Raw genomic sequence first — 22228 nt, forward strand, 5'->3', positions numbered from 1 at the left:
CAAAGTTCTTGATGATCTAAAAATTCAACTATAAATCTCCTGAAAGAAATCCTAGCAAACTCTCTATGATCCTGGGGAGGATGCAGATTCAATAAAGAGACAAAAATATCCTGTCCCTAAAAGATTAAACTGCTTCTTATCAATTTTTTGATAAAAGTTCTTGAAAAGAGATCACTAAGTACGTCAAAGACGTATACATACATATATAATACTTACTGATTTACTTTCATATATACTTATAATGCAAAGAATTCCTACAAATCAATCATAAAGAAGACTAACAATTCAATCTGAAGATAAAAAAACAGAGAGAGTAAAAGAGTTTGGAAGAGAGTATTCAAAAGAAAGAAGATGTGTAGGGAGGCATGTTCCTGTTCCTGGGACTAGGTGGTTTATGTCCCAGCTGCTTAGAGGCTCATTGAAGATAGAAGACCACGATCACCCTCTAGGAGATGCCTTGGTTTTCCCGGATCCTGTTCTATTCCCAGGCAGCTGGCCTCTAATGATTGGCAGGCATCTCCTTTCCTACAAGATTACTTGGTAAAATTTAAATATTTACCAATTAAATTTACTCCCTTTCTCAGAAAAATGAAGGAGCTTGCTTCTTGCCTCCCTCACTCCTAGGTGACAGCTGAGTCTACAGCAAGTTAATCAAATCTGTGGGTTCTCTGCTGTACCCTGCAGTTCCTGAGGCCTCATTTAGAAAGCCGTATCTCCCCAGCCAGCCTCCCTACTGTTACATCCTAGAAACTGCACAGTGGCCACTAGAGGGCACTGTGGGTCCACTGAGTGAGCTGCAGCCAGTGCTTCTGGAAGAGGGATGGCTCAAGGGTCTTGGCTGGGGGCCTGCATGAGGGATAACACCTGAGGAGCCAGACAGGAAGGATGAGTCATGGTCTCCACATATCTCATGATGTGCATGTGAATCACTCATGGTAGGAAGCCATGAACTGCACCTTGGTGAATCAAGGCTTCTCTGGGAGCCTGCATTTGACAAGGGGTGTGATGGGGCTCCAGGGGGCAGCTCACGCCACCATCCAGGTGGAGAGAGAGAAGCCCCTGAATCACAGGAAAGTTAGAGACCTGTGGGCATGGACTTCCACCCCACACCCTGACCTGCCCTGCTCAGCACAGCCAGCTGCCCCTGCTACACAAAATCACCACAGAGGGGAAAGGACTGCATCAACTGAGCATACCCAGGGGCTGCAGGGGGCCTACTGAACCCACAGGCACACTGGCATCAGAACGGTGACATGACTGATGTCACCAAAAACCCTCCAAACAGAGAAAAGGGAGGAGCCAAGTGCCTGCTCTCAGCCCAGGAGACCAGCACCCTGAGTGCAAAGATGTTTAGACCTGTCCTTCCTGACCTTGCCTGGGGACCCAGGCTCCTCTCCTACATCGTCCTTTGTCTCCTGGGAGCAGGTGAGTCCTGAGCACAGGGGACAGCCCCTGGAGCCACAGTCCTTCCTTGTTGATTTGGATCAAACTCCTCCTTGGGTTAGGTGTTCACTCCTATCTCCTTCCTCCCCAGGTTCAGTGGATGCTGAAGTCATCCTGTCCCCGAGACACCTAATCAGAGCAAAGGGAGGAAAGGGCACTCTGAAGTGCTATCCCATGTCTGGACACACCAGCGTGTCCTGGTACCAGCAGGCTCCTGGTCAGGGGCCTCAGTTCCTTGTTGAGTATTATGAAAAGATGCAGAGGGACAAAGGAAACCTCCCTGATCGATTCTCAGCTCAGCAGTTTGATGACTATCACTCTGAGCTGAACATGAGCTCCTTGGAGCTGGGGGACTCAGCCACGTATCTGTGTGCCAGCAGCTTGCACAGCCCTGCAGAGCCACTGGCTTTCTGTACCCTAACCTTCCTGTCCCTGCTGAGGCTGCACTAGGGAAGGGAGGTGGAGTTGCCACATAGATTTAGCCAAGTCCTGTGGATGCTTCTAGCTCTTTGCCAACCCTCAGACTGCCCTGCTGAGCTCAGCCAGACTGTACTCCTGACATTTATGTGTCAGGTCCTCTGAATATTCTCACATCTTAGCCCACACCCTCCCATCCATAGCAAGTGGAAGGAGCCCCCACTCTGTGCTAGAGTGTGATCATTTAGGATGAGTTTGGTAAGGATAGACACTAGTGACCACTTTATAGGTAAGAATGATCTCAGTTTATCACTTTATGTGTAGCTTATTAACTCTCCCAATACTTCGTGCTTACAAGTGTCAGAACCAGGATAGAAACCTATATCTATGCTTCAAAACTAAAAATTCCTCTGAAATCCCATGATGCTCCTTGGTCTTGATCAGGCATGTGTAACAGAGCAGAGTCTCCTCATTGTAGACTAGCCGAGCAGCAGTGTGAACTCATACTACGGGATGTGGTTAATACGGTTTATGGCCTGTTAACTTCTAAGTCATGTAGTATTAAGCCAGGGAATGTTTGTCCAGTCATGGTTCCCAGATGAAGTGTACATTCCAACAACAGAAAATTTGTGATTTGATAATTAATTAAAAATAAATGAAAAGGACATATTCCTGGTGGATGCTTATCTCCCCCCAGGAATTTCAAGCATTGTTTGGAAGACTAACATTATTCGTAGGCCATGCCTTATTTTGGAAATGATGCTCAGTGCCAGGACATTCCATGTGTCCTTTGTTGGAGGCTTGTGGGGCCAGCTGAGCTCTGAACACAGATGGGAGAGCCCTTCCTGGGCTGGCCAGCCCCTGCCACAGCCTCCCTGTGGGTGCTGACTGACCTCCTCTTATTCTCTCTTTCTGGTCCTGTGTCCTTTCTCACTAGAGCAGGATTGTGGAGAGTCCCCATCAAGAACCCACCATAGTGTGGAGTCACAGAGGAGGCCTCACCAGGAAATATGGCCCATATAGGAAAGAACAATATACAAACTATTGAGTAGATGTAAATTTTGTAAGACAGCAAATGATGAAGCCAATATTCTTCTATTGGGTTAATAAAAGATCTTGAGAATGAGGACAGTGTTTTCCTGTGGCCTGCAGCCACCAGACATGTAATTCTTTTCAAATATCACATCCACATCACTAATGAGCCTTCTCTTTAGACATGGAACATGCTCAAGAGGGATTGGCCATCCAGAGTCCATGGTGTCACTGAAACAAAAGGAGAATTCATATCCATAGGGACACACTGAGGCCTGTAGACCACCCTGGAAGGCAGGACTGAATTGGTGTGAAACAGCAGAAATCAGTTCTTAAATTGTAACCCCCCCCCCTTACCTTGGTGCTTTAAAACCTTTCTAGAGGTTTGGTGGCTCATGTAGCCAAAGATAGCACTGTGGACTAAGGCCAACTCCCAGAGTTCAGCCAAAGAGAAAAACTCAGAATACTTGGAGATGACTTTTGAGCAGAAAACCTACAGGCAGCACCAGAACTGGCATGAGAGTGTTCCTTGGGCTGCAGAAATGTTTGGAATTATTCCAAGAATGTATAGATAAAGGGGCTGTATCATAATGGAAATAAAATGTGCCCAGGGGAACAAATATCCTGACTAAAATCAAGGAAAAGCATATGGACTTGTCATTTAAAACAGACTACAAATTATTTCTATTCTGAGTTGTTAAATTGTGTATATATACCATAAATGGTCATTATGTACAACACAGAATTAAATTAATATTCATAAATTATATGTAAAACTAAAAATTGATTTCTTTCTGTAGGAAGGGATGTGGCAGGTTAATTATGCAGCTCATGCATTTGTAAGGGACAGTGACATCATTTGACTCACTTGAAGCCCAATTTCTACTTCCCCTAAATAGGACTCAAAGCCGCAAGATTCTGCATTGGTCCTAAAATGGGCACCAAGCTTTTCCTCTGTGTGGCCTGCTGTCTCCTGTGGGCAGGTGAGTGCTGGCCATGGGGGCTTCCTTCTCGGGAATTCCAAGGCCTCAATCCAAGTCTTTCTCTTGAGGTGACATCGTCAGGCTCTGTCCTTCTCTACTATAGGACACTTGGAGGCTGAAATCACCCAGAGCCCAAGACACATCATCACAGAGACAGGAGAAAAGGTGACTTTGCGCTGCCACCAGACCTACAACTATGAATACATGTACTGGTATCGCCAAGACCCAGGGCAAGGGCTGCAGCTGATCCATTACTCATATGGTGTTGGCAACACTGCCAAAGGAGACGTGTCTGACGGGTACAGTGTCTCCAGATCAAACAAAACAGACTTCCCCCTCACTCTGGAGTCGGCCACCCGCTCCCAGACAGCTGTGTACTTCTGTGCCACCAGTGACAACACAGTGCTACAGGGTCACCTCCTCTCTGCACATAAAGTATAAATAGGAAGACCAGGAAGCTCCCATCACCCAAGAGTCACAGAGCCCTTGCCAGCCTGGGGACCTCACAGCCTGGGCAACAGGCCCTCAGTGCTGAGGTCCTCCCCTGCCAGTCTCAGCCTGACCTCAGACCTCCCAGCCCCCTTAGCTTGCTGCTGCTCTCTTCAGCAGCCCTCTCTTTCTACCTGCAAAAGGAAAATGCATCTTAGTGGAGGTTCCTGTTGAAGGCCTTGCCAGTCTCAAGGCCACCACCTTCTCACCCCAGGGCTTCAGTGTCTTCCTCATCCTCCTATAGGCTCTTCTACTTCAGCTCTGAGTCTCCTCCCCCATGACCTCTGATCCTGGCTGCCTCCATCCTGGGGGGAAGCTCTAGGGGTCTGTGTCATGTGCCTTCCTGTCTCTCCATCCTCCATGCACCTGTCCTCTGGCTGGCTGTCAGCTCCTGTCACACTCTCCTCTGTATTGTTATTTTCCCCCTGGGAATCTTCCCTGCCCCATGGGCTTCTTTCTGCACTAGACTTATGTCCCTCCCTCTTTTTGTTTTTTAAGTTTTTTTTGTAGTTGTAGATGGACAGAATACCTTTATTTTATTGGTTTATTTTTATGTGGTGCTGAGGATCGAACCCAGTGCCTCACGCATGCTAGGCAAGCGCTCTGCCATTGAGCCCCAGCCCCAGCCCTATGTCCCTCTCTCTTATGCCTGAATGTTTACATCATTTCTCATATGAAAATATACTTCAGATACATTTTTTAAATTATGAAAAGGAAAACTTTAATTTCACAAGAAAAAAATAAGGGAAATATTTTTAGCTTTCATTGAGGGATAATTTTTTTCAGAGATACAAGAACATAAGTCATAAAGAACAGATTTTATCATTTCAGTTTAATTTAATTAAATTGTTCATGTCAAAGTGTACTATAGAAAATGAAAAGTCAAGCCATAGAACGGCAAGAGAATGAGGAAGGCATACAAGTGAAGAATTCCTGAGAAGGAGGCCATCGCCCCAAAGTGGCCTCCAGCCTCACTTGCAGCTGGAGAGCCAGGAACCTATCACCAAGTTCTGAAATGGGGATGTGGGTAAGGGCAATATAAAACATTCCCATGTCTGGCCCTTCGAAATGTCCCATGGCACTCTGTTGGGGCTCCCTAATCTCTCATTTTTGGAGATTTTATAGATTCATGGCTAAGACTTATCATAGTGACATAGCATGTTCAGCAGCAGATCACAGGGAAAGACACTAGGGTAGCATCTGGAGGTACCCATGCTCAGACTTCCCTGTGCTCCTTTCTTCCCAGGAGGGTACACACAGAGCTTATTCTCCCACATCAGCTAATGGTCAAGAACATGTGTGCGATGGTTTTGACAATGGACCACAGAGACTTGGTGTCCAAGAGATTTTATTGAAAGCTGATCACAGAGGCCTTCTTTCCCTACTATGCACCAATAACATAGGCCCCAAATATTATATTGGTATTCAATATAATGTAGTTTGCTCCAACAGTCTAGGCACAATGACTCATGATCCTCAGTTGAGAAAATTTTATTTCAGTATAGAAAATAATAATTTCCCCTCTTTCTAGCGGGCAGGGGAGAGGCGACACAGGCAGTTTAGAGAAAGCAGATGACGTGTAGAAAGATGAATCAGCCCACAGAAGAGTAGGTGGTCATCTGTGACAGTCTACCTGGGTGTGGTATGGACCCCAGGCCCTCCCCTCTGATTCAGGTTAATCTTCTCTGGTTAACAGGATTCCTGGGAAGGGGACTCATGGCGACTGACTTCCTTTTGGAGGATCTAGGCAGATAAAAGGAGTTCAGAGAAGTCCTCCCCTGCACTTGCTGCTCTAGGCAGGTTGAGGCAGGGAAAATCTCTTGAACTGAGGAGTTTGAAACTTGCCTGGGTAACACAGTGAAAACCCATATCAAATGAGTAAATAAATAAATATATCAATAAACAATCGAATGAAAGAGGTCTGTCAACCAAATGAAATATATAATCTTTAATTTTATTATGGAAGAAAGATAAGACCTATAAAGTTCACTTTGGGACAACTGGAGAAATTAAAATATGAAGTCTATTTTATATGATATTTATATGAATGTAAAATATTACCATAATGATGACACCTATAGTTATCTAATAGATGCCCTTTTCAGAAGAGTAAAATATATAGAGAGATGAAGTAAATATTGCAAAATATTAATAATTTGTAAATAGATGTATGTGTTAACACTCTTATATTCTTTTGACTTTTCCATGGGTATTATTTTTTTTTAAGTAAGAAGCTGTAGCAAAAAAAAACCTTAAGATTTAAAAATGCTGACATTATTTGGTCTGATGGGAAGTATTTCTTATACTAAATTTTAATACTTTTTAAATATTCTATTATTACCACAAAACAATGCACCAAGGCTCTTTTTCTGGACATGTTGTGATTTTTTTTTTTCCAAAAGAAAAAGTCATGATATTTTTTAAAGCCACAAGATAAGAATCTTTGCAGTTTGAGGAGAGAACAGCTCTCCATGTCTGAGATGAGCACCAAATTTTGTCAGCAGTGTCCACCAAGAGCCTTTTAGTAAATATCAGGCCATTTTCATCTGTCAAGAGATTCTGAGTACTCCAGAGGTTGGTTAATTTCTCCTAAACTTTATGAAGTCAGCTGAATGTAAATAGGGGAAGAGTAATGTTTATCCCAAGATATGGCAGGACAGAACGATGTATGTGCAAGGGGAGGGGCCTCTAGGTGGATCTTGGAGCAGATGGAGCTGGGAGGATTTTTCCTAGTCCCTCCTAACACTGTCTGTCATCAGTCTTGATTCTAATGCAAGTAGCATAGCAATTGCAGCAGTCTCCCTGGGCCAAGCAGGGAGGTCCTCAGCCCAGTGCATCTGAACCTTGGGTCATCAGGAGTCATGGATTTGGTGGAGCTGACATATATTTGAAACAGGACCTGGTGCTGCCTAAGAAGTTGAGTTTAAAGGAAAATTGTGGCTTCATCCTAGCATCCAGTAGCTGTTTTGCAGGTGGTATGAGTGGCAGTGGAATAGGAGGTACTAAACAGGGGCTCTTCCTCGACTAATACAGGTAGGCTGTGTTCCACAGTGAAACATGAACTGTAGTGAATCACAAGGTGGAGAATATTCTCAGCCCATGTGGTAGGCAGATGGTGGGCCAGGAGCTGGGACTCAACCCTCAGAAACCCATGCAAAAGAAGGAGGACTAATTCAGGGAATGGCTGAGAGGCTACAACTCTGCACCTGTACCCTTTCCTAATACCCCTTGGACAATGTGCAGGAAGGTGGAAGGGATGTGTGGGTGGTGCTAAGAAGCTGATTCTAGATGTTGCCAGATAGGCATGCCTGAAATTTCTGGCATTTTAAATAAGATTCAGACTTCCCAGAACTGCCCTCATTTCTCTCTGAACAGCAAGATGCCTTATTCCTGCACAGACAGGGATTCTGTCATGGATTCCCTCAGTCATGCTCCCCAGGAGGCAGCACATGGAAACACATGGGAAAATTCTTCCCTGGAATTGGCAGACCTTGATTTCAAGTATTTCACATGTAGCCTGATGGGACTTGTCTTCAGCTCCACCTAATGCTGTTGTCAAAACAATGGAAAAGTCAAAGGAATAGAAGAGTATTAACACATACCTCTGTGTACAAATTGTTAACATTTTGTAATATTTGCTTCATCTCTAAATATATATTTTACGCTTCTGAAAAGAGCATTCTTTTACATAACTATAGATGTCAATATTTATATGAATGTAAAATATTATGGTAATATTTTACATTCATATAGATATTACATAAAATAGACTTCATATTTTAATTTCTCCAGTTGTCCCAAAGTGAACTTTATAGGTCTTATCTTTCTTCCACAATAAAATCAAAGACTGTGTATTTCATTTGGTTGTCACTGTGTATTTCATCTCTCCGTCAGAGGTTGGAATGAGTCGTGAGCCCGTGATGGGAACACACTGGACATCATGGTCATCAACATAAATTGACCTCACACCACACCAGGGAAACAGGTGGTTCTGGTAACTCTGCACTTACTGAGCTTCACCAGACACACCGTCCTGTGCCCCCACGTTTGGGCAGGTTGGCAGAATCCCTAGTCACAGAGCTGTGCTGTTCCTGCTGGTCCTTGTCTTGTTATGTCATAACAACTCTTGGGGCTCCACTTCCCGACACTTTCCACTCCACCACTCAGGCAGTTTGAAGATTCCAGAAGGTCTGTTCAATATTGCATTGATGGTTCCAATATCCACACCAATCAGGTCAGAGATGGGAAGGTTCTCCCCCCTCCCTAGGTGACAAAGCAGACCTGACATCTACTTCACTGGTGACCTAAAAGAGCAGGCAGTGCCCTGACGAAAACTCTGGTCCCTAATGAGAATTAAGGTGGTGAAACGAGGACAACAGGCGTCAGACACAGTAAACCTTCTAACTCGATGCTCAGGGCATCATCTGACTTCGGCTTGGAGCACGTCGCTGCTGGGATAAAGCTGTCAAAGCTGCTCCAGTCCCCACCTTGTCACTGGAGAATCTGATAAAAGAAAAACTCCCAGAGAGAAGGCTAATAACAGGTAAGACAAGGGGGCAGCTAACTGACACTTCAAATTTGAGTTGCCTTTGGCACATTCAAGTAGAAACGTCCAGCAGAGAGTTAGAGGAGGGGCTGGAGGTGCAGTGGGAGACACATGACCCAAGCCCTGGGGCCGTGAGCGAGGACACTTGGATGGATGGATGCAGTCTATGAAGATGCTAACCAGCCTCCTGTTCTGTTTGAGATCACTCCTCCTGGTCTCTAGACTGCATGCCTCTGTGAGGCAGTGATGTCATTGTGAGAACTGACGAATTGGACGAGGGACAGCCCTCCTCCTCTGCTGCTGCTCAGGAGACCCTGCTTTGGTGAGGTTCCATTCTGCCCTGAATGCCATGGGCACCAGGCTCCTCTGCTGGGTGGCCCTCTGTCTCCAGGGGACAGGTGAGTCTCCCAAACACCATGACCTCCACATAGCATCACCCCACTGATTATTCCAACCGTTTCCATTCTGAACCTCTGTCTTCTTCCCCCAGAACTCACAGGAGCTAGAGTCACGCAGTCTCCCAGATATGAGATAACAGAGGAAAGACGGGCCGTGGCTTTTTGGTGTGATCCTATTTCTGGTACCGGCAGACCCCAGGAGGGGGCCCAGAGCATCTGATTCACTTTCAGAATGAGGCTGTTCTGGATGATTCCCAGTTGCCCAAGGATCGGTTTTCTGCAGAGAGGTCCAAAGGAGCAAACTCCACTCTGAGGATCCAGCCTGTGCAGCTGGGGGTCTCCGCTGTGTACCTGTGTGCCAGCAGCTTAGCCACAGAAGTACAGAGACACTTCTCGCAGTGCACACAACCCTGTGGGTCTCCCTCTACCCGGCTCCCAGCAGCTCTGGGCAGAGTGCTTCCTGTTCTCATCATTCCAGGAAAGAAGTTGGATTTCAAATATAGGGAATGATTCCTAAAACAGAAGATGGGAATTCTTTGTTGAAACATGAGGTCTGCAATTGTTTGAAAATAATCATATCTCTGAGATTTGAAACACTTTTTGGTGACAATCCAAAACTGAAAGTGACTTATTAGAGCTTCAGTCCTCAGAGTCTAGAGACAACTCTTCTATAAAAATATGCAATCACTAAACACATCAATTTAATACTACAGATGGTGATTATATGTGACTAACAAACAGCAGGATGTCCCTCTGTGCTGTCAACATCTGCATGATTTAAATGGAGACATCTTCACTATCTAGATTCTTCTATGCCTTTACATTGGGAGTTTTCTCCAAGAAATTCTCATATAGTGTGTGTTAGAAAGACTTTTCCCCATTTCTATGGAAATTGTTAATAATAATGATGTTGCTGTTGTTGATAATGATGATGATTATTTTTTTCTAAGGAACTTTTCAACTTCAGAGAAATACACACAATGTCCTGGCAACCATTCCCAAATCTTGGTCTAAAACAAATGCTATTTTTTCCAGAGTTCTCTAAATTTTCAGCACAACTATCCTTTCCCCAGTAGCAAATCTAAGCTTGGTTCAACCGGTTCTGTCTTCACATACTGAAATGGTTCCTTGGTGCATTCAAACGTTCCAAATAAGAACTTCTTGTGCATTCCAGTGCCCTCATCCATCTGCCCTCTCTGATCATACACAAAGATTGTGTCTAGCTCCATATGCCCGGCTGTAACTTCTGCCTGGATCTTCTGGTCAAGAGAAATCATTGTGAAGCATGCTTGCAGGGGCTGGGAGGGCAGCTTGCAGGAAGCCCTTGGGGGACAGCCCCCCAGAGTGGGATGCAGAATGGGGAGGGCGTTCTCTGAAGCCCCTGCATCCCCTGCTCCTTACCCAGTGCAACCACCAGGATCATGGATGCCCACTGCTCTCTCCACACAGAGACCAAGGCTGTTATGGACCATAACAGACTTTCATAAATCATTTATGAAAACCTGATTTATGAAAACCCAGTAATGATGGAAAACAAACTATCTCTTTACCAGAGTTTTTATTTGGTCGCTGTTCCAATCTGCTCTGTCACATTTATAATTACTAATACCCAAATTTGGTTTTTGTAGGTCAGCTCTTCTTCCTTGAACATGGAAACATGATTGATTCCAAGTCTGCCTCATCATCTTCACCTCTGAGATCTTCATGCATTCTTTGTTTTGCTTCTGGTTCAGTGGTCAGATTTTCACAGTGTTTATATTTTTTATGAATTTGACTATCTTTCATGTTGTGCCTGACACTATAGTTGTAGAAATACATATATATGTATATATGTATGAATATATATGTATGAATATATATGTATACATGCAATTTATATATATATATATATATATATATTTTTTTTTTTTTAATTTTTGGCGTAGGATGGGTGTATCGTCCTCCAAAGACAGTGTTATTTGCTTCTGTGACGTGTGTAGGGTACAAATACTCTGGAGCTCCCTGAATCAGACTTCAAGGCTGAGGTGTTCCAGGTCACCTGGAAAACAGGTTTAACTCTGGCCTATGTTTACTATTCTTGCTTGTTAATGATCACATTTGGTATAGTCTGATGTTTGATTTTAACTACCTGGCCTGTGATCCTACCATAAAGGCTGAGTGTAGGGCACTAAATGTCCCCAAGGAAAAAGGGAGATCTATGTTCACCTGCCAGGTTCTTTCTACCCCAAGATTCTAGCCTTGTGTTTCCTCACTGTATCTTTAGAACATTACTTATTAAATGTTTTAATTTTTTTTTATTTTACCCAACTATGTAGATAACAATAGGAAGGGTGTGTGCCCTATAATCACTGGGATTGGGGTTAAAGACATTTATTTGGAATTTCAGTTTCATTTGGATCTTAATATTAGATTTTTATTCAGTGACTTCTTTGATATTAAATATAATGGCATGGGGATGTTATACCCAGACTTTTATTTCAACCACAGTAATTTTTTTTAATTCTTAAAGACTTATAATTAAATTGGGACATGATTTTGTTTTGGCATTTTATTATCAGAGTGTTTTTATGTTGTTATTTACTTTTAATGCACAACTTCTGATGCTCCACTGGATCTTGTGGTGAGATGTAACACAGAAGAGGAAGTGAGAGCTTAGACTTGCTATGGTGAGATTGCAAAAAATCACTGAGTCAAAAGCAGGAGACTGAACATTTATGCATCAAGAGGCAGGCTGCAAGTCTCCACTCTTCGACCCCCCTCAAGGGTTTGAGTACACCTTTATAGTCCAAAACCACATTAATCATAAGTGGCTGTTGCTATGATCCCAAACCATAAACAAACATCATGAGATCTAAAATCATAAGCGGAAGGTGAAGTGGGTCAAAATGACCCTGTTGAGTACAAGTTAAAGAATGGTTACTAACGTCTAGACAAACATCCTCTGACAGGATACATTGTCCAAGAAAAATGGGAACCAAAAAGAGAACAATTCTACATTGTATAAGAAGAACAGAAATGTTTGTGTTTCTAAGCAGGCTGTGCTCAGCAGGATTAAAATTGCAGAGGAGGAATTTCCTCATGGGAGAAACACTTCTACCATGACATGGAGTATCAGGGTAAATTGGAGTCCGTTTGGTCATTGTCCATATAGCTTGGCCCATAACAGACTTGGTGAGAGTGCAGAGAGAGTGTGGAAGCCATTGGATTTCTATGCTGTTGAGACACACTCCTGCTGGGTTTCATAAATAAACCCATGGAGCAGAGGTTAGAATTTAAGGGAGTACCATGTGGCTATATCACATGTCCTTGTCTACTTTCAGTCAGGCTCCTGGGGCAGCATCTGTCCACATTCCCTTTTTGGAGGATTTCCCTAAAGCACAGCTGCAGTCTACATCTTCCTGTCCCTTTCCCCATCTTCTCTATTGGGAGGTAATAAGTCACTTGTTTAATATCTGCTTTGTTGAGTCTTTCATGATCTTCCTTACTACCTAGAGAAAAGGTAGATTCTGTGCTGCTTTTTCAACATGCACTAACTAACATCAGTGGTGAACTTTCTTTCCCATTTCAACATTGGCCAGCAGTTTGGATGGGAGAGAGAATGGGTTAAATTCTAATTCAGCATAATGTTAAGTGGACCACATCATCTCATATCTGAGCCCTGTTGTTCAGCCACATTAAAACTGACCCGATCTCCACCTATCTGACTCCAATATTTGTCTTAAGGTGGCTCCATGTTTGGCCAGAATACCATTAATGTCTTGCTCAACATCTAAGACTCCAAAATCACAAAATCCTTTATCTCCTGTAGTAAATCAAGAACTCACAGCTCCCAGTGTGCTGGCAAGACAGGAAAGTTGTGCTGTTTCTGCTCCTGGCCACCAGGAGGCACTGCGGCTCCACTGTAATTCAGAGTCTATGGGGAGAACTTGGAAGTGAATAGTTCAAGGAAATCCTGGGACCAGGCCTAGCTAGATTCCAGGAGTTTGTTTGCAGATGTCTTGAATGATGACTGAGAAGAAAGGAATTAGAGAACCACCCTCTTCCCTGTTTTTGTGGAGATGGGCTTTTCCCTGAATTGAGCTGTGAACTGAGCTTTGAGTTGCAGATGGGTTTACAGGGGAGACCTCTGAGCTTACTTAAAATGAGAAAGCAGGAGGAGTTGGGTGCTGCAGCTTTAGAATTCTGTTTGGGAAAGTAGAGTGGCTGTTTGTGTGTCAGAGGAACCTTAGAGAACCTGACCCCAGGCCTGGCAGTCCCACCTGCTCTGTAGAATGTAGAGGGCAGAGCGGGAGAAATGGGACCTGGCTTCAGGGAGCTGACAGTTACAATGATGCCACCAGCAAGTCTGCTCACGAGGCAGGTCTGAACGGTAGAGTCTTCTCACACAGTCTACAGCTGCCCTTGTCTTTCATTCCAGTCTCCTGTGTGACTCCCGGAAGCAGATGAGGTCTGAGAAAATAATTATTTTTCTTGGCTTCCTTTGGACTTAGGTTCAAGTTCTCTCCATGTGATTGTGCCTCTGCCTCACACCTGTGTTTTACATGTACCTTGACTTTCACCCATGACTCCCTCAGTTACCATAACGTTGAGATTTCCATTGGTGTTGTAATGAGTTAATGCAGGTTTAAAGCAACACAAATTTATTCTCTTACAGTTCTGGAGGCCAGAGTTCCAAAATGGGCATAACTGCATTAAAATCAAGTTATAGGCAGGGCCACATTCCTTCTGGAGATTCAGGAAGAGGATGTTTTCTTGTCTTTTTCTGCTACTAGAGGCCACCAGCACCTTGACTCATTTTCAAAGTCAACAGTGGCTGCCTTGCTCTTACTCTTCTTTCTTGTCCTTCCATATTGTAGGACTCTTGTGATTACATCAGGCCTACCGGGAAATTCCAGTGTAATCTCCCTACATTAAAGACAGCTTTTACCCACCTAAATTCCATGGAGAACTTCAGTTCCCCACGTGCTATGAATTTAACACATTCACGAGCTCCAGAGACTAAACCTGCCCATCTGTGGAGGGACATTATCTGACCTATCACATCTAGGCACCTGGTAATGGAAGGAACATATGATGGTCTTTTTGAAAACAAGGATGACCTCGGTTTTACATTTTGGGTTCAAGAGATACTGCAGCAAAACAGGGCCTTCTAGGGAAACAGGTGTCTTTGATGACACCAACCAAACAGCTGACTGTTTGCTATTAAAAATTGGCTCTCAGATGTAGGGGACTCAGTCATGTGTCTCTGTGTGAACAATGAAATTGGAACTTATTTGTTAGCAAACGACTTAATCTATCACCCCAAGAAACAGAGGCCTCTTTCAACTCTCCATAGCCTGTGTGCCAAGAGGAAGTGGATTGGTGGGGCAGGTTCGTTTATAGGGAAAGGGCCAGGTATTAATGATTAAAATAGATGGGCTTTTCTAGGGGTTAAGTATAGAATGTAAATCAATCTGGAGCATTTCTTTCATGAAGCCCGAAGAACATGACAATCTCTGCTTGGTCACCAAGGGTATAAAGAGCGTGGGGGAGTGTGTGCTATAGGCTGTGGGAACTTCAGACAGCTCAAGCATAAATGCACACAGATTCTTTCACTGTGAAGAAGAGCCTTCCAATCTCATCAGTTCTCAGGACATCCATCCAGCCCCTGTTGCCCTCACAGTGAGTTGACATCTTGCTCTTCCTGGAGAGCTCACAGGTCAACTCCTGCCCAGCTGAGGGTGATTTGGGTGTAAATGTGTGACTGGGACATCCAGCCACCAGTGAGAGGAATGTGGAAGTTTGGGGAGAAGCTGGTTTGCAGTAAGATGAGGAATTCATGTTTAAGAGCTTGGAATTTGAGGTACAGATTCAAAGAGTTGGCAGCCTCTTAAGTGAGGGATGCTGTGGAGAACACATTAAAAATCAGTAACGTCAATCAAAGCTGCAGGAGGACTCCAGATGTGTCCATCTGTATCTAAGGTCATTTACACTTGAGACCAGCTCCACTCGTCTCCCAGAGGTGCCACCTTCTCTGAAAGGAGCTTTCAAGCTGGGGGCGGTGGCTCACTTGATGATGTCATGGCAGATGCACCTTGTGAGAATAAACTGTCCCAAGGTTTACTTCCTTGGCCCTGCTCATAAAGGCCCTCTGGATCCTCTGCATCTGCTGTCACCCTGCTATGGGCACCCACACCCTGTGCTGTGTGGCCCTGTGTGTCCTAGTACCAAGTGAGTCTCAGAATATTCAGCTTCATCCTGCTGGGCCCCCCTAATGATAACTCTGTATATTTCCCTTATTCTGTCCCCCAGTTTTGTCTTTTTTTACAGAGCACACAGATGCTGGGGTCATCCAGTCACCCAGGCATGAGGTGACAGAGAAAAGACAAGCTGTAACGCTGAGCTGTGAGCCCATATCAGGCCACACTCATCTTTTCTGGTACAGACAGACTGCGGGGCAGGAGCCGGAGTTTCTCATTTATTTCAGCAGCAGATCTGTTGTAGATGACAAGGGGAGGCCCAAGGACCGGTTCTCAGCTGAGATGCCCACTGCCTCCTCCTCCACTCTCAAGATCCAGCCCACGGAACCCAAGGACTCAGCCGTGTACCTCTGTGCCGGCAGCCCAACCACAGCACTGCAGGATGGTCCTCTGCAGGTGCAGAAACCCTGGTACTTTTCCTTCTCCCTCCAGCCCCAGCAGATCTGAGAAAAATCTACCCGGCCCCTCCCTCTACGTAAGGACCAAATCAACCTGGGACAGGACAAAGACAGAATGAAAAGGTGTCAACCCTGAAATCTTGGGCAGGAAATATTGCTGGAGGGATCCCAGTAGGTTGGAGGGAAGCCATGAAAACCGTCTGTGGGCTCAAAGCTCACATGTCAGGGAAAACTTTAGTACCCACAGGGTTGGCAGCCTGCCTTCCTGCATGTGCACCCCAGGTAGGTGTGGGGGACCCTAACAAGGGCTGTGTCTCCCCCTCCACTCTGCCTCTTCATTCTCTCCTCATCCCAACTGTAACAGGTCCCTCCTCCCCATGGGTTCTCTTGATTTTTTTTTTTTTTGGTTTGTTTTACTTTCTTTTAAAAATTTATTCTAATTAGTTATATATGACAGCAGAATGCAATTCAATGCATATTACACATGTAGAGCACAATTTTTCATGCCTCTGGTTGAACACAAAATAGAGTCACACCATTTGTGTCTTTATACATGTACTTAGGGTGATGATGTTCGTCTCATTCCACCGTCTTTCCTACCCCCTGCCCCATCCCTTCTCCTCCTTCCCTTTTGCCCTATCTAAAGTTTGTCTACTCCTCCCATGCCGCCCCCAAAGTCCCTATTATGAATCTGCATCCTTACATCAGAGAAGAAGTTTGGCATTGGTTTTGGGGATTGGCTTACTTCATTATATTCTCCAACTCAATCCATTTACCCGAAAATGCAATGATTTTATTCTCTTTTAATGCTGAGTAATATTCCACTGTGCATATATACAATATTTTCTTTATCCATTCATCTACTGAATGTTATCTAGGCTAGATCCACAATTTAGCTATTGCAAATTGTGCTGCTATAAACATTGATGTGGCTGTGTCCCTGTAGTATGCTGTTTTTAAAGTTCTTTGGGTATAAACTGAGGAGTGGGATAGCTGGGTCAAATGGTGGTTCCATTCTCAGTTTTCCAAGGATTCTCCATACTGATTTCCAGATTGGTTGCACCAGTTTTAGTCCCACAAACAATGTAAGAGTGTGCCCTTTTTCCCCACATCCTTGCCAACACTTATTGTTGTTTGTTTTCTTAATAGCTGCCATTCTGACTGGAGTGAGATGAAATCTTAAGAGTAGTTTTGATTTGTATTTCTCTAATTGCTAGAGATGTTGAATGTTTTTTCATATATTTGTTGATTGATTGTATATCATCTTCTGAGAAGGGTCTGTTGAGTTCCTTGGCCGGTTTATTGATTGGATTATTTGTGTTTTTTTGTTTGTTTGTTTTAAGATTTTTGAGTACTTTATATATCCTAGAGATTAGTGCTCTATCTGATGTGCATGAGGTAAAAATTTGCTCCCATTCTGTAGGCTCTCTATTCACCTCACTGATTGTTTCTTTTGCTGAGAAGAAGCTTTTCAGTTTGAATCCATCCCATTTATTGATTCTTGATTTTAATTCTTGTACTATAGGAGTCTTATTAAGGAAGTAGGGACCTAATCCAACATGATGGAGATTTGGACCTACTTTTTCTTCTATTAGGTGCAAGGTTTCTGGTTTAATTCCTAGGCCCTTGATCCACTTTGAGTTGAGTTTTGTGCATGGTGAGAGAGATGGGGTTTAATTTTATTCTGTTGCATATGGATTTCCAGTTTTCCCAGCACCATTTGTTGAAGAGGCTATCTTTTCTCCAATATATGTTTTTGCTGCCTTTGTGAAATATAAGATAATTCTATTTATATGGGTTAGTCTCTGTGTCCTCTATTCTGTACCATTGGTCTACAAGTGTATTTTGGTTCCAATACCATGCTGTTTTTGTTACTATTACTCTGTAGTATAGTTTAAGATCTTATATAGTAATGCCTCTGGTTTCACTCTTCTTGCTGAGGATTGCTTTAACTATTCTGGGTCTCTTATTTTTCCAGATGAATTTCATGAATGCTTTTTCTATTTCTATGTGGAATGTCATTGGGATTTTGATTGGAATTGCATAAATCTGTATAGTGCTTTTGGTAGTATAGTAGTTTTTTTGATTTTTAAAGAAAGCTCTTTACTGTGATTTTGGACATTTCTTTCTTAGTACTAATTTTGAATTAACATTTCTGAAGGGATTTTTCAAGACACTTATCAATGCATGATAAAGCATGCATTGTAGCATTTTAGCTGTGTTTTACCAGTCCTGAAATGCAGGGATCTATTTGTGTCTGTCCTGCCTGAGCTGAGCCCACCACTGCCTGAAGGCGCCTGTAGACTTGGAATGCTGAGAACAATTCTCTGATGGTGAGCGGCTTCCCCTGGAACAGTCAATATGGAGCCCCCCTGGAACCTCCCAGATCCTGCAGGTCTATCCAGTCTCTGCCCTTTTCCTACTGGATGCTGTGCTCTTAAAAACAGTTTCTGATGTCTCTGAGTGACTCTCCAATAGGGTCATTAGCTTTTGATGAGGCTGATTCTTGGACACATAAGAAGGAATTCAATAATACTCCTTTTAAAAAAATATGATACAGAAGTCTAATTCTTGCTCACATAGAAAAGATGTGTCCTACAAATTGGTGTGAATATGTCTACAACCAGAGATATGAAAAATGTGCTCTATATGTGTAATAAGGTTTGTAATGCATTCTGCTGTCATATATAAATTTAAAAAAATTAATTAAAAAAGAAAAGGTGTGTCCTTTGATCATCACACTACATTATTATATTTATTCACTAATAATGTCCAGTAGATGTATCTGTAATTAGTAAAAAACCTCGTAACATCTCAGCTTGCTCAATTCAGATGTGGAGAATGTATTCTGAATGAGGCAGCCGCACGCTCTGGGTCCCCCATGATACACAGAGCTGCTTATCTGGACCTTTTCTGAGATCCCAGTGATTACAACCTCCCTGTTACCTGGTAGGAGAGTAAGAACAAATACAAGGCTGTGTCTGCTTTGAGTCTTTCGGTCGGTGAACAAATACTCATTGATTGCCTGACCTGGGGGATTCTCAGGGGAGAATTTCTATTTCCAAGTTTCTCCACAAAATCAAAGAGAGACAACCACGAGTTACAGGGAGCTCCTTGACAGAAGTGATTCAGCGCCTGTGATGGCATGTGACAGAACAACGAGCCAGGCACTTTCTGCTGAAGAAAAACGTAATGAAAAGTTTTCTCGAGGCAAAGGGAATTAGATCAGGTACACAGAAGAATACAATCAGCACAATTATTGAAAATCTTAGAGGATGGCTGAAGAACGCTGTCACGGGGAATTTGAATCTGCTAAGGGAACAGATGAGACTCAACAGTGGTTGGAAGTTCAGCTTCCTTCTAACCTTTGGAGTAGGAATAAAGGAAGAATATGTGTAACAGGAAGCCTTAGGTAGTTTGTTATGCCCCGGGGCTTTCCACTGGGTGCTGAAAACATTCAGTCAGCGCTGCATCTTGCAGAGGAGGGAACCAAAGTAGGTGTGTGTCATTTTCCCACTGTCACTCAGCTAATAAATGGAGGAAAGGGGACTCAAACATGAGAGATTTGAGACAGATTTATAAAATTATTGATAAAACCACCACAAACCAAAATGGAAACTTGGAATCATTAAAGAAGAGATTTCCCCAGGAGCAAGGACAGCACCTTAGAAGATGTCATGTTCTCAGGTGACAGGAAGTCCAGGAAAGAGAGACTACAGGAAAAGAGGAAATGCATTCAGGGTGCACTGCCCTCAAAGGGGATGGTAGAAAACAGAGAGATTTAGTAGAGTTATTACTAAGGCAGAAAAGACTCAATACAGCTCATTAGGGGGAAAGCTGTAGGATCTCAGAGCACCCTGGAGGGGCACCCCAGAGGAAGACAGGATTTGGGTCTTTAGAGGAGTGGCTCTGAAAATCACTAGCATGTGAAGGTCACATACAACTGGGACAGTCCTGACGGGGTGCCTGGAGAGATCAATGACAATACTCACAACATTATACCATCAGCTGTAGTCTGAGCCTCCAAGAGTCTGCCTAGTTAATTTAAAATGATGACTCTTAGACAGTCCAATGCACTAGGGAACCTATAAAGGGGAAGCCAGCAGAACAAAGAGGGGGCGCCTTAGGTGGAATTGCAGGACAAGCGAAGGTGTGCAGTTTCTGTTTTAATAGCACTTGTTTAGGACACAGCGGCGGCTGAACCAGGACCTAGTCAGAAGCAGCACTCGCAGCTAAAGCGCCTGCTCAAGGCCAAAAAGGAGGCACCTCCCAGGGAGAAACCAGAGGCGGTGAAGACACACCTGCGGGACATGGTAATTTTGCCTGAAATGGTGGGCAGCATGGTTGGTGTCTACAACAGCCAGACCTTCAGACCTTCAACCAGGTGGAGATCAAGGCTGAGATGAATGGACCTTACCTGGGTGAGTTCTCCAGCACCTACAAGCCCATGAAGCACTGCCCCAACTGGCATTGGGGCCACCCGCTCGACCCCCTTCATCCCCCTCAAGCAGCCTGCCTGGGCAAGAAAGGCACACACAGCTCCAGGAAAAATAAAAAATGACCCAGACCCCAGAACTCACTAAGTGCACATCTCTCCTCAGCGAAATCATAGCAATCAGATCTACAGAACATATTAGGTAGCTAATGACGTGGGTCAGAATTCAAACATAAAATTAAAGATGGTGTTTAATGCCAGTAAGTATGGCTAATGCTACTTGTTGGTTGAGAAGAAACAAGACAGTTTAAAAAAAAAAAAACATTTTAAACACAGAAATCAAGCTGCTTTTTTTTTTTTGTTAAGGGCTGGTAGTAAATAGCAGAGGAAGAAAAAACATTAAGTGTTATTGTTCTTGTAGAAGTTAAAAAAAAAACTGCAGTGGAAACGAACACTATTCTGTTCCTGGAAGACACTGGATTTGAGAAAAGAGATTGAGTTTATGAAAAATACTGTTGATTGAGATTTGTCTTCCCTGGGGAATTTACAAGGAATGTTTTTTTGTTGTTGGAGGTAGGACATATTCAAATTTGGAGAATCACTTGGTTTTATTTTTATTATTGATGATTCACTATCCTTTAAGCTTGTCATTTGATCTCTATTTTTATAATAAGAAATATAACTGACATAGGATGAAGGGAGGAACTTTGGATGAGGCAAGGTGGGGAAGGGGGCACGGGGGGTAGGTAGGAAAGATGGTGGAATGAGACATACATGTATGATCACACAAATGGAGTGACTCTACTTCATGTACAACCAGAGAAGTGAAAAATTCTGCTCCATTTGTGTACAATGAATCAAAGAGCTTTCTACTGTCATGTATAACTGATTAGAACTAATAAAAAAAAACTGAGAATAGAGGAATAGAAAGCTAATTCTGAGCCTTTTAGCCTGGGTTAAAGCCTTGAATTTACTGAATTGCCACACTGTCATGAACCATTTCATATGTTCTGGGGCCAGAGATGTATTCAGGGGAGCAGTGGTTGATTCTGAAGGAGACACCTCCAGAAGGTGGGAGCAGTGCAGTCCTCACCGCCTGCTCCCCTCCTGGCCCACCCTGTAATGGCTGAGTCCAAGGTGTGAGGGCCATGCAAGCCTTGAGCATCTTAGGGGAAATGACTGTTCCCTGGAGAGCTGCCCTTGATGGGCAGTGTTTCTTCCCCTCATTCTTCTCCCTAGTGGGAAAACTGAGTGCTCTGACTGTGATGTTGAAGGAAGAGCTAGGCATGCTCAGTTCAGGCCCTCTAAGCTGATTTTTGTGTTTCTCCACCTGTGAGGAAGAGGCTTTCCAGTCTCCTGCACAGAATTACAGCACAACTAGGAGCAGGCTCTTCACTCAGTAGGAGAGTTGGCCACTATAGAACAGGAGGATCCAGGGTTGGCACGCTCATTCCAGAGGGACACTGGCCAGCCACAGCTGCATAGGTGAGCCCCTCCCATCCCAGCACCAAGGCAGATGTTTGGACTTTAGTTTCTCTGAGCTCAGCATTCCTCTCTCAAGTGTTTTTGATGTTCAATCAGAAAGAATGGTGGTGCTCTTGGACCCTAAAACACCAACAACTCTACCCCCTCTGAACCAGGGGAACACAGCATCATTCATACAGGGTCTTAGCCAAGTGCTCACTTCCGGTGAGCCTGCCGGTTGGCCACCAGGGGACACTGTGGCTCTTCCATCACTCAGTGACTGCAGAGGAGCTGAGAGAAGTGTCTGGCAGAGGGAGTTAATGGAAGGCTCAGGCCTGGTTTCTGCACCATAAACCATACTTGTGGCTGCCAGGAAAACATTGG

General features: G+C 43.9%; 1 pseudogene and 1 gene segment (V, D, J or C); both read left to right on the forward strand.

The window, feature by feature from the left end:
- The first annotated feature begins 1079 nt into the window (after window positions 1–1079).
- Window positions 1080–4331, forward strand: LOC124086127 (T cell receptor beta variable 10-3-like). The segment is given in 3 exon segments: window positions 1080–1425; window positions 3792–3875; window positions 3979–4331. Coding segments are annotated over 3 exon segments (594 nt in total).
- A 15036-nt stretch (window positions 4332–19367) lies between these two features.
- LOC124086063 (small ribosomal subunit protein uS19-like) lies at window positions 19368–21631 on the forward strand (annotated as a pseudogene).
- The last annotated feature ends 597 nt before the right edge of the window (window positions 21632–22228 follow it).

This window comes from Marmota monax, unplaced genomic scaffold, assembly GCF_021218885.2.
Source record: "Marmota monax isolate L192 unplaced genomic scaffold, Marmota_monax_Labrador192_F-V1.1 WCK01_AAM20220418_F8-fsc00122, whole genome shotgun sequence".
Lineage (NCBI taxonomy): Eukaryota > Metazoa > Chordata > Mammalia > Rodentia > Sciuridae > Marmota > Marmota monax.